General features: G+C 47.3%; 1 protein-coding gene across 7 annotated transcripts in view; it reads left to right on the top strand.

Moving 5' to 3' along the window:
* shq1 (SHQ1, H/ACA ribonucleoprotein assembly factor) overlaps nt 1-12,318 on the top strand; it is a 52,352-nt gene that overhangs the window by 1,337 nt on the left and 38,697 nt on the right. The window contains exons 1-9 of one of the 7 annotated variants that reach the window (XM_086197306.1): nt 1,344-1,362; nt 1,677-1,743; nt 2,075-2,130; nt 2,254-2,414; nt 3,376-3,440; nt 8,034-8,162; nt 8,238-8,398; nt 8,480-8,592; nt 8,661-8,758. In XM_086197306.1, coding sequence (XP_086053432.1) covers nt 2,272-2,414; nt 3,376-3,440; nt 8,034-8,162; nt 8,238-8,398; nt 8,480-8,592; nt 8,661-8,758 — 709 coding nt within the window. In that variant the 5' untranslated portion in view covers nt 1,344-1,362; nt 1,677-1,743; nt 2,075-2,130; nt 2,254-2,271. The other 6 variants (XM_086197296.1, XM_086197287.1, XM_086197329.1 and 3 more) reach the window with 6 other exon arrangements.

The raw sequence follows: 12,318 nt of genomic DNA, 5'->3' as shown, positions 1-12,318 counted from the left end.
TGATTGCAATTAGACATAGAAATAAAAAGATTTCATCCATCATCCATCCATCCATCCATCCATCCATCCATCCATCCATCCATCCATCCATCCATCTATTCATCCATCCATCACTCCATCTATTCATCCCTCCATCCCTCCATTCATCCCTCCATCTATTCATCCATCCATCCATCTATTCATCCCTCCATCTATTCATCATCCCTCCATCCCTCCATCATCCCTCCATCATCCCTCCATGTTCCCCCTCTCCTCCTGTTCAGGGTGGTGGGGGTGGAGCCTATCCCAGCAGCCTTCCCCCTGGACAGGTCACCAGTCCATGGCAGGACCAACACATAGAGACAGACAACCATTGGCTCTCCCAGCCACGCCTACGGTCAATTTAGAGTCTGGATTAACCTGGTCCCTCTTGATGTCTTTGGACTGTGGAGGAAGCTGGAGAACCAGAGAGAACCCAGCAGGAACAGGGAGAACATGGAGACTCACCCAGAAAGACCCCGTGCTGCAGCCGGGGCTCCACCCACAACCTTCTTGCTGGGGGCCACAGTGAGGACCACTGCTCCACCCACAACCTTCTTGATGGGGGCCACAGTGAGGACCACTGCTCCACCCACAACCTTCTTGCTGGGGGGCCACAGTGAGGACCGCTGCTCCACCCACAACCTTCTTGATGGGGGCCACAGTGAGGACCACTGCTCCACCCACAACCTTCTTGGAGGGGGGCCACAGGGAGGACCACTGCTCCACCCACAACCTTCTTGCTGGGGGCCACAGGGAGGACCACTGCTCCACCCACAACCTTCTTGCTGGGGGCCACAGGGAGGACCACTGCTCCACCCACAACCTTCTTGCTGGGGGCCACAGGGAGGACCACTGCTCCACCCACAACCTTCTTGCTGGGGGCCACAGGGAGGACCACTGCTCCACCGGGCCGCCCAAAGGAATAACGCTGATCAATAATTGATCAATCAATGCTAATGTAGCCTGGGTTATTCTGATAATCCAGCATTTTAGAGTGACTGTTCTCAGATGATATTGGAAATTTTCAGAAATGCTGGTATTCATGTTCAGGGGATGGACAAAATATCAGACACACCTTTAAAACACAGTTCAGTACATCAGCACAAAGTACAACTTCTGAAACAAATCAAGTCTCCAACAGGCAAAAAAAAAGGAACGTTCTGATCACCAGGGAGGGGAATGCAGGGCTGTTGTATCACAATGAAACCTGTCAGTGTGCTGAGTGACGAGTGGACACGCAGTATGAGAGACGGTGGGCTGAGCGAACATGAAAGCTCTCCAGATGAAGTAATCAATACAAGTCATGATTGGAACATTATCTATTGGGACATATTATAGGAGGTAAGTGCATTCTTGCTCACAGTTGTCGTGTAATTGTACCTCAATCATCAATCATTTTTTACTCCCAAACTCCATTATTTCCACCTGCCTTAAAGAGCCTTGATCAGTCGGGCTCTGTAACAAAGCCTCACTCTCTCTAATATTACGTCACTTTCTTTTTCTGGAATTTTCCTCGTGTGTATTGTAGATATCTGTCATTAGATAAACGCTCTCAATTGTCATACTTTTTACTCTTGAGAGGTCCCTATGCGTGCTGGCTCTGTCATCGAAACGTTGTCGTTCTAAAATTGGCGTTGCTCGTTTACACCCTACAGGACGGTAAAACATGGACGCCACACCAGAGCCGTGCGATTGATGCTGGTTCCTGGTTCCTGGTTCCTGGTGAGTAAATGCTCCTGTTTACCGGACTTTAACTTTGCTGTGTGACCGTCAGCGAGGCTGCTGAAGCCGTGAAACTATGGCGGTGCCCGGCGGCAGCAGCGTGGCTGTCCGCTAGCTTAGCTCGGCTAGCGTGGACGCCCATGCGTGTCAGCGTGGCGAGGAGCGAACCAAACCTCCTCAGAAAAAACCCTAATTTTAGGATCGCCTCGCTTTTAATCGAGGAATGGCTTCTTCTGACCCAACACCACTGAATATGTCATTGTGAGTGGCTTCTCTATTCTTATTCGGGATGCATGTAGACTTATAAAACTTTTATTCTCATACATTTCAGTGTGGATTGTCTTGTTTCACAAGTCTTTTTCTGAAACCACGCCACAAGAGACTAAGGTACTCAATTATAAAACTAATACCCGTTTATTAACAAATGAAAATGACCAGATTTTATTTGGACCATGAAGGGAACGTAGCGGGCAGCTCTGCTCATGTCCGCCGCTGTCGCTGCTCCTGCAGGTCCGCGGAAGACTCGCCATGATCACGCCAGCATTCGCCCTGAGCCAGGACCCCGACTTCCTCACCCTTGGCATCCGTGTGCCCTTCACCAGAACTTCTGACTTTGACCTTTACATCGATGGAGCAGATATCAAGTTCTACGCCAAACCCTACTTTCTCAGGTGAGTTCACACCTGTGGCCAGCAGGTGTCTCCCTTCCTCCTGCTGCACGAATCCATTCTCCTGGTTACCAGCTTGACTCAAGTAACCTCACGTGGTCAGAGGAGGAGTAGCGGGAAGACAAGTCATGTTGTCGATGTCGTCAACGTTTGGATGACGTCACACCGACAAGAACTACAGATCCTTAACTCTTAACTGAAAGATTTCAGCGGTCAAAGGTGGGCGGGGCAATGTGGCCCTGAATCTTACCGTGAAAAAAACTCATCAACAATAATCGCAGTAAATGCTAAACTATCAGGGATGACACTTTCCAGCAGCGCTGCTGCTGTCATCACACGCTTCAACTGCACGGTGCTCTCATTCGCACTTGTTCAGAATCTCTGTAAACGTTGTGAACATGAAACAGTTCCAAGAGATTTAGAAAAGCCCACATGTCAACCGCCATCGAAGCTGAGCTGATATCCTGCGTCCCTGCCGAACACGGCTTTGACCTTAAAGTCGGGCTGGATTGTTTGGACAAAACCAAAATATCACTCATATCGTGACAGTGGTGTCAGGGTTATCGGTGTCTTAATCATGATGAAGGCTGGTGATGCTCATCAGCTGCGATGTTGGTGTCATGGCTCCGGCGAGGAGGCACATATTAAAACAACTAGAAGACAAAGTGTCGTCACTCTGGGATCTGCAACCTGTTGGTGGCCCATCGCCGTGTCTCACGTTAACAAGAAGAACAGGGATTCGCCGTATCGACGTGTTGCCCGGCACCAGTCAAAGGTCAGCTGAAGCCGCTGTCTCTGGGTGGCCTCGAGGGAACGTCTTCACATTCGGCACAAATGTTCACCGGGACCCACCGACACAGGTTGCACAGGTTGAGGGGTCAAAGGTCACACAGGCGTGAGGTGCTTTGACCCTGCGTTGGCCTCAGTGTCTGCCGTAAACTGAGCACCTCTGATGTCATTCCAGGTTGACTCTTCCGGGGAGGCTGGTGGAGGATGGGAGAGAGACGGCGGTGTTCGACGTGGATGAAGGTGGGTGAAGACGGCGGCGGGTCACTAGGTCTCCTCACGTCTGGTAACGGATGATCGTCCGTCTTCTGAGCAGGAGGGAGGCAGCTTGGCGTCTCCACTAGCAGCTTCTTTTAGCCTTCTCCCAACCTGGAGGGTTTATGTCCGGCACGTATCCCTGCGTGCTGACTCATCTTTGTGCATCCCAAACCCTCTTCCTGGATGGTTGCCCCCCAGCCGTCAAAGCTGTCTGAGAGCTAAAGCAGCACTTCGCTGCTTCTGTTCTCGTCACCAGAAGGACAAGATAGCAAGTTGGAGCAGTTGATCCGGCGGTATTCACACCCCCGGCACGCGCGGGAATGCGCTGACCTTTCCCACACTAGCCGAGAAAGACCGCTCGCTTGGATTTCCTGTCACATTCCATAGGTTGTGTCCCAGCATAGTAATTTCGGCTCAGTCTTGGCTGGGTTCTGGCCCGTTGGCCAGGGTGGCATGAGTGTGCTGTGACTTGTGGTTTTCTCCATCGGTGAGTTTTCACGTCTGTGCACCGGCCCCATAATCACTTGAGGCAAATCGAAAGCCTTTATTGTAGCGTACAACGAAATCCGAGCGTAACTCCCTTTGGTGCCATTTTTCAGTCGATAGGGCGACATTGCTAAACCCACACAGACGGTTCTGGGCGAAACACAGATAAATAGAAGTCGTCAAGAAGAAGGAAAAGGGTGGACACACAAGCGCAGCGAAATATCAAAGTGAAAACGGTGGGGAATTTTAAAGTTGCCATTAAAGAGATGAAACCGACTCTGCGCTTGAAATGTCAACAACAGTTGTTGCTCATTATTGTCCGTTGGTCATCAATGATCAATATGATCCATGTCTTTATTGTAGTGAGGCAGGTCACTTGGTTCTGTGGTTGCTGGCTGCAGTGACAGAAGGTGTCTCTGAGTCTGTGTGACCTGTGGCGCCGGCCCGAGGGTAGCAGGTCAGACGGGTGGTTGCTGGGGTGACCGGAGTCCTTGGTGATGTTGGCGGCTCTGCTGAGGTGGCGAGAGCCGGCGATGTCCTCCAGGCTGGGCAGAGAGCAGCCTGTGATTATCTGGGCTGTGCTGATGACCTCTGCTCCCCTCTGCGCACCAGGCCGTGATGCAGGACGCCAGGCGGCTCTATGGTGGCCCAGTAGAAGGTCATCAGCAGCTCCGCCTCCAGGTTGGTTCTCCTGAGCATTCTCAGGAAGAGGAGAGGCTGCTGGGCCTTCTTTAGCCCTGCCGTGGCGTGAGTGGTTCAGGAGAGGTCGTCGGATATCTGCAAGCCCCGAAATCTGATGGCGTAGACCCTTTCCACACAGTCCCCGTGCATGAGGAGCGGGGCTGGGTCCGCCCTTCCTGTCCGCCCTTCCTGAAGTCCAGAATTAGACGTCATACATAGAGTCAATACCGATCCAGTGCTGACTCCCTGTCAGCTCAGTTGTCACGGACTAATATTTCTTCCCGGAAATCACTTTGTGCTCTTTGAGCTTCCGCTGGCGTCTGCTGATTTAGACCAGTGAAGAAGAGTGGACTGATGGGTCGGATGGGTGGGACAGAGCTGCAGGAGCTGCCTGGCGCTGTATGAGGCTGTGGGGTCGCTTCACCCTCTGGATGGATCGTGTGCGATCACCTGACTCAGGATGTTAGAGTAAATCATTGCACCAGCGCTGAGGTCCGCCACGGCACCGGATCACCTCCGAGCTCCCGCTGTCCGAGCCGGTGCTCTTCCGATGATGTCATTCGTGACTTTTCAGTCAGGGACGGTTGGAGAGTTTGAGTTGCAGCTGAAAAACGTTTTGAAGGAAACGGTGAAGGGGTTTTCTTGGATCCTGAGCGGGGCAGCAACCGACAAACTGGATGTGAATCATTTGAAGTTGAAATTTTGCGATTTGAATTCAATTTCAAAGCAAATGAACTCAGTTTCATATTAAATTCGGTCAACAGTTTATTGCCATGCACTTTGTCCCAATAAATCCAGTTTCAAATGGTGCCCTGCAGTTTTTCAGTGCAGTGATCAAGAAATCCAGACTCAGAATCCACGAAAAACCCCTCAGGTTGTCGTGGACATCGAGGACATCGTCTGCATCCTCGCTCGTTGTCTTCTGCAGAGTTACCAACATTACTGTTGCATGAAATGACTGAATATCAACGGCCACACATTTCCGTCCAGTAACCACATGATCTAGTTCATCTCTGTAATTAGTAAATCGCTGTCTTCGATTGATTAATTCACTGAATGGCTGGGAGCGTCTGAAATTTTCCAGTTCAAATAGATTTGGAGAGAATGAGGCCAAAATCATCTTCTTTTTTAAATTTCCGTCAGACACAGCCAAGGAGTGTGTCAAAGCTCTGATTGACAAGCGAATTCCATCATGGGGTCAAGGGTCAAGTGTGTGATTAATTCTGTAAGGTTGAGATATTTTCCCTCTAACTAATTAATCGCTAATCATTTAGTTGGCCAAACCTGGCTCACTCATCTTTTAGATTTATTTCAAACTTCTTTCCAACATTTAGAGTGAAACCACTTTTGCTTGTGTCCTCTGCGTCTGGCTGCCCAGCTGCAGTACCGGGGCGGCCCACCAGGAAGCTGCTGCTCCGCGTTGGGCATCCCTGCTCTAGTTTGCGGGGATGTGAGTTGGTTGCGTGCTACATGTTAATGTGCTGCGCTAACACAGAGCTGCCTCTGATGGCGACATGTACACTCTGCACTTTGGAGGATTGTCAGGTCTGGTGGGGGGACGTCCAGGACTCAGGGGAGACTCTGTCCCCGACACTGGAGACCAGCAAGACACTGAGGCTTCTGTGTAGCGTCAAGGGCTGACGGATCCCTAGGGTCCTGTTGTTCAAGCTGCAGTCAATCACACACGCTAGATTAACCTACTGATCATGTTAGTTCATACCATTAAAGGGCCACTGGAACCATCTGCACCGTCATCACCGTTCCAGCCGGCGGCCGCCTGGAACATCTCCATGGAGGGAAACTCCCCCGGGACTTTGTTCAACATATTAATGAGCAAATGGAGCATGTTAATGATTACTGGCGCGGTGCTCTCTGTCTCCACCAGTCTGTCTCTCACTCTGATGCGTCTTTGACTTTCACATCGTCGGCTCTAATGAGTTGTCTTTACGCAGGCGTCTGCCTTATGGACTCTTGACACCTCGTTGCCCGTCTGAGCGCAGCCGGTTAACACGCCGCCGCCAAATCAGCCTTTAACATCTGCTAATAAAGCTGCACTAATGAGTGTCCTTGTTTAGACTGATAATGAGCAGTCGTTAGGATCCATCGTTCACTTGTAAAGATTTTAACACTTGGCTGCATTTCTGCGTCCCTCAGCGCCCAGCGCATCATCTCTGAGGTGTCAGCTCGTCGTAATCACTCATCAACGCTGATTAGTCTGATTGGCTTCAAGAAGAATTTGAAAATTACTGGATTTAGTTTTGCATGTGAAGGAAACGCGGTTGCTCTTGGTCATCATTTGTCTGACAGGTCATCAATTACTTCCACTGATGGAATTCTTTTCACCTGATCTAAAGGAGTGATGTCACAGTGGAGGGAGAACCGTGGATCTGGACCTTTGACCCCTCATCAGTGTCATTATGACTTTAAATTCCTTCAAATATCAACACAACACGGGGCCACGGTGGAGCAGTGGTCCTCACTGTGGCCCCCCCGGCAAGGAGGAAGTGGGTGGAGCAGTGGTCCTCACTGTGGCCCCCCCGGCAAGGAGGTAGTGGGTGGAGCAGTGGTCCTCCCTGTGGCCCCCATCAAGAAGGTTGTGGGTGGAGCAGTGGTCCTCACTGTGGCCCCCCGGCAAGGAGGTAGTGGGTGGAGCAGTGGTCCTCCCTGTGGCCCCCATCAAGAAGGTTGTGGGTGGAGCCCCAGCTGCAGCACGGGGTCTTTCTGGGTGAGTCTCCATGTTCTCCCTGTTCCTGCTGGGTTCTCTCTGGTACTCCAGCTTCCTCCACAGTCCAAAGACATCAAGAGGGGACCAGGTTAATCCAGACTCTAAATTGACCGTAGGCGTGGCTGGGAGAGCCAATGGTTGTCTGTCTCTGTGTGTTGGCCCTGCCATGGACTGGTGACCTGTCCAGGGGGAAGGCTGCTGGGATAGGCTCCACCCCCACCACCCTCAACAGGAGGAGAGGGGGAACATGGAAATGGAATGGATAAACACAACACTTGGTCTCTCTCTGTTTTCAATGATCTAAGGTGTGGGTGCGTGCATTGCCTTGGCAGAAGCCTGTAGGTTAGCAGAACCTTGGAGTCTCAGCTGGCCCCTCCACTCATAGCCTGTGGACACTTTCACTGTTGTTCCCATGAACACCATCACAACCAGTGTAGCACGGCTGCGGCGTGTGATTCTAGAGGAGCACGCAGGGATGCGACATGCAACAGCGCAGCATCCGCGGCGTCTCGTTTGAGCCAGCTCTGACTTTCTCTGCTGACCTCTCAAGTAGGAAAAACAATGTGCCATCAACGGTGTGATTGTGAGTCACAGCTCAGCGTTTCCACCTGGGAGCGACTGACCTGAAGCCTGTGGGCAGCAGACATAGCCCCCCCAGCTTGTTAATCAGTAGCTGTGTTCTGCAGGTCTCTTCACTGTGCGGGTCCCTAAGGAGACAGCTGGAGAGCACTTCGAGGGGCTCCAGATGTTGACCAGTCTCCTGGCTCCCAAAGGCTCCCGCTCAGCCAAGCCACTGGTCGAGGACATGGGCTCCGGTGAGGGAATCAGGTTGAGTAGAGCGCGGTTAAAGACAGCATGGTCGTGCTGACCTGGAATCTGCTGTGAAACAGTCAAAGATTGCAGTGGAAATGTGGGAGAAGATGAAGATGAAGAGGAGTTTGACTGGCAGGTTGAGCAGGAGGTGTACAGCGAGAGCACGGCGGAGGAACTTGGAGCTGAGCAGACGTACGGCTTCGCCAGTCGGCGGTCCGGAGTGTTCGCCAGATTACAGGTAACTGACATTCACGCACGCTTCACCCAGCTGATCGTCATAACAGTCAGGTGACACTCCAAAGTTTCTCCACCCTGACAGGAGGAACTCACTGATGTGATCGATGTCAAGAACCCAGAAGGAACCACGGCCTTGGAGAGGAGGCGGGCTCGTCTGGAGGCTGAGGCAGCGGCCTTCTCTCCTGACCATTACCTGTGAGTCATCGGTCTGACGGCCTTGGATTGCGCCGCTCTGCTGGCAGCTGACTTCTCTGTGATTTCAGAGCGGATTTGTTTGAGGATGAGGAGATAAAGGGGCTGCTGGAGTTCAGGCCCTGGTGGGCCGCCCCGAGTCCACCGCCCCAGCAGGAGGGAGCTGCAGGTGAGCGTCTCAGCTGTTTCTGTTCAGAATCCCAACACTGGGAGATTTGCTGTTTGGTGTGCAGATGTTGGGGTGAAATCCATCAACTAGCAGGTAAAAGTTTGAACCACAACAGTGGAGAAATCAAAGTCCAGCTTGATGAGGACCAACAAAGTCAGCTGGGGGCGCCAGGCCCAGACTGTCCAGGCTCCTGCTCCGCCAGCAGTTTGGTTCTCCACCGCAGCAGGAAAGTGCACAGTTGCAGATGAGAAAGTCTGGGAGTTGTCAGCAGGTCCTCACATCGATGTGAGAACAGATACGTTCTACTCTGTTAGAACAGATATGTTCCAATCAGAATAAATACGTTCTACTCTGTTAGAACAGATATGTTCCAATCAGAATAAATATGTTCTACTCTGTAAGAACAGATATGTTCTACTCTGTTAGAATGAATACGTTCTACTCTGTTAGAACAGATATGTTCCAGTCAGAACAGATTCCTTCTACTCTGTTAGAACAGATATGTTCCAGTCAGAACAGATATGTTCCAATCAGAATAAATACGTTCTACTCTGTTAGAACAGATATGTTCCAGTCAGAATAAATACGTTCTACTCTGTTAGAACAGATATGTTCTCCACTGGTCGAATGAATACGTTCTACTCTGTTAGAACAGATATGTTCTACTCTGTTAGAATGAATACGTTCTACTCTGTTAGAACAGATATGTTCTCCTCTGTTAGAATGAATACGTTCTACTCTGTTAGAACAGATATGTTCTACTCTGTTAGAATGAATACGTTCTACTCTGTTAGAACAGAAATGTTCCAGTCAGAACAGATATGTTCCAATCAGAATAAATACGTTCTACTCTGTTAGAACAGATATGTTCCAATCAGAATAAATACGTTCTACTGTTAGAACAGATATGTTCCAATCAGAATAAATACGTTCTACTCGGTTAGAACAGATATGTTCTACTCTGTTAGAATGAATACGTTCTACTCTGTTAGAACAGATATGTTCCAGTCAGAACAGATACCTTCTACTCTGTTAGAACAGATATGTTCTAGTCAGAACAGATATGTTCCAGTCAGAACAGATAACTTCTACTCTGTTAGAACAGATATGTTCCAGTCAGAATAAATACGTTCTACTCTGTTAGAACAGATATGTTCTCCACTGGTAGAATGAATACGATCTACTCTGTTAGAACAGATATGTTCTACTCTGTTAGAATGAATACGTTCTACTCTGTTAGAACAGATATGTTCCAGTCAGAATAAATATGTTCTACTCTGTCAGAACAGATATGTTCTCCTCTGTTAGAATGAATACGTTCTACTCTGTTAGAACAGATATGTTCTACTCTGTTAGAATGAATACGTTCTACTCTGTTAGAACAGATATGTTCCAGTCAGAACAGATTCCTTCTACTCTGTTAGAACAGATATGTTCCAGTCAGAACAGATATGTTCCAATCAGAATAAATATGTTCTACTCTGTTAGAACAGATATGTTCCAGTCAGAATAAATACGTTCTACTCTGTTAGAACAGATATGTTCTCCTCTGTTAGAATGAATACGTTCTACTCTGTTAGAACAGATATGTTCTACTCTGTTAGAATGAATACGTTCTACTCTGTTAGAACAGATATGTTCCAGTCAGAATAAATACGTTCTACTCTGTTAGAACAGATATGTTCTCCTATGTTAGAATGAATACATTCTACTCTGTTAGAACAGATATGTTCTACTCTGTTAGAATGAATACGTTCTACTCTGTTAGAACAGATATGTTCTACTCTGTTAGAATGAATACGTTCTACTCTGTTAGAACAGATATGTTCCAGTCAGAATAAATACGTTCTACTCTGTTAGAACAGATATGTTCTCCTCTGTTAGAATGAATACGTTCTACTCTGTTAGAACAGATATGTTCTACTCTGTTAGAATGAATACGTTCTACTCTGTTAGAACAGATTTGTTCCAGTCAGAACAGATATCTTCTACTCTGTTAGAACAGATATGTTCCAGTCAGAACAGATATGTTCCAATCAGAATAAATACGTTCTACTCTGTTAGAACAGATATGTTCCAGTCAGAATAAATACGTTCTACTCTGTTAGAACAGATATGTTCCAATCAGAATGAATACGTTCTACTCTGTTAGAACAGATATGTTCCAGTCAGAATAAATACGTTCTACTCTGTTAGAACAGATATGTTCTCCTCTGGTAGAATGAATACGTTCTACTCTGTTAGAACAGATATGTTCTACTCTGTTAGAATGAATACGTTCTACTCTGTTAGAACAGATATGTTCCAGTCAGAATAAATACGTTCTACTCTGTTAGAACAGATATGTTCTCCTCTGTTAGAATGAATACGTTCTACTCTGTTAGAACAGATATGTTCTCCTCTTTTAGAATGAATACGTTCTACTCTGTTAGAACAGATATGTTCTACTCTGTTAGAATGAATACGTTCTACTCTGTTAGAACAGATATGTTCCAGTCAGAATAAATACGTTCTACTCTGTTAGAACAGATATGTTTTCCTCTGGTAGAATGAATACGTTCTACTCTGTTAGAACAGATATGTTCTACTCTGTTAGAACAGATATGTTCTCCTCTGGTAGAATGAATACGTTCTACTCTGTTAGAACAGATATGTTCTACTCTGTTAGAATGAATACGTTCTACTCTGTTAGAACAGATATGTTCCAGTCAGAATGAATACGTTCTACTCTGTTAGAACAGATATGTTCTCCTCTGTTAGAATGAATACGTTCTACTCTGTTAGAACAGATATGTTCTCCTCTGTTAGAATGAATACGTTCTACTCTGTTAGAACAGATATGTTCCAGTCAGAATAAATACGTTCTACTCTGTTAGAACAGATATGTTCTCCTCTGGTAGAATGAATACGTTCTACTCTGTTAGAACAGATATGTTCCAGTCAGAACAGATACCTTCTACTCTGTTAGAACAGATATGTTTTCCTCTGGTAGAATGAATACGTTCTACTCTGTTAGAACAGATATGTTCTACTCTGTTAGAACAGATATGTTCTCCTCTGGTAGAATGAATACGTTCTACTCTGTTAGAACAGATATGTTCTACTCTGTTAGAATGAATACGTTCTACTCTGTTAGAACAGATATGTTCCAGTCAGAATGAATACGTTCTACTCTGTTAGAACAGATATGTTCTCCTCTGTTAGAATGAATACGTTCTACTCTGTTAGAACAGATATGTTCTCCTCTGTTAGAATGAATACGTTCTACTCTGTTAGAACAGATATGTTCCAGTCAGAATAAATACGTTCTACTCTGTTAGAACAGATATGTTCTCCTCTGGTAGAATGAATACGTTCTACTCTGTTAGAACAGATATGTTCTACTCTGTTAGAATGAATACGTTCTACTCTGTTAGAAGAGATATGTTCCAGTCAGAATAAATACGTTCTACTCTGTTAGAACAGATATGTTCTCCTCTGTTAGAATGAATACGTTCTACTCTGTTAGAACAGATATGTTCTCCTCTATTAGAATGAATACGTTCTACTCTGTTAGAACA

Source organism: Aulostomus chinensis, chromosome 3 (genome assembly GCF_037954235.1).
Source record: "Aulostomus chinensis isolate RoL2024-O1b breed Wild chromosome 3, RoL_Achi_v1.0, whole genome shotgun sequence".
Classification (NCBI taxonomy): domain Eukaryota; kingdom Metazoa; phylum Chordata; class Actinopteri; order Syngnathiformes; family Aulostomidae; genus Aulostomus; species Aulostomus chinensis.
The sequence above is the reverse complement of the archived record's forward strand: the minus strand, read 5'-3'. Positions and strand labels throughout refer to the sequence as shown.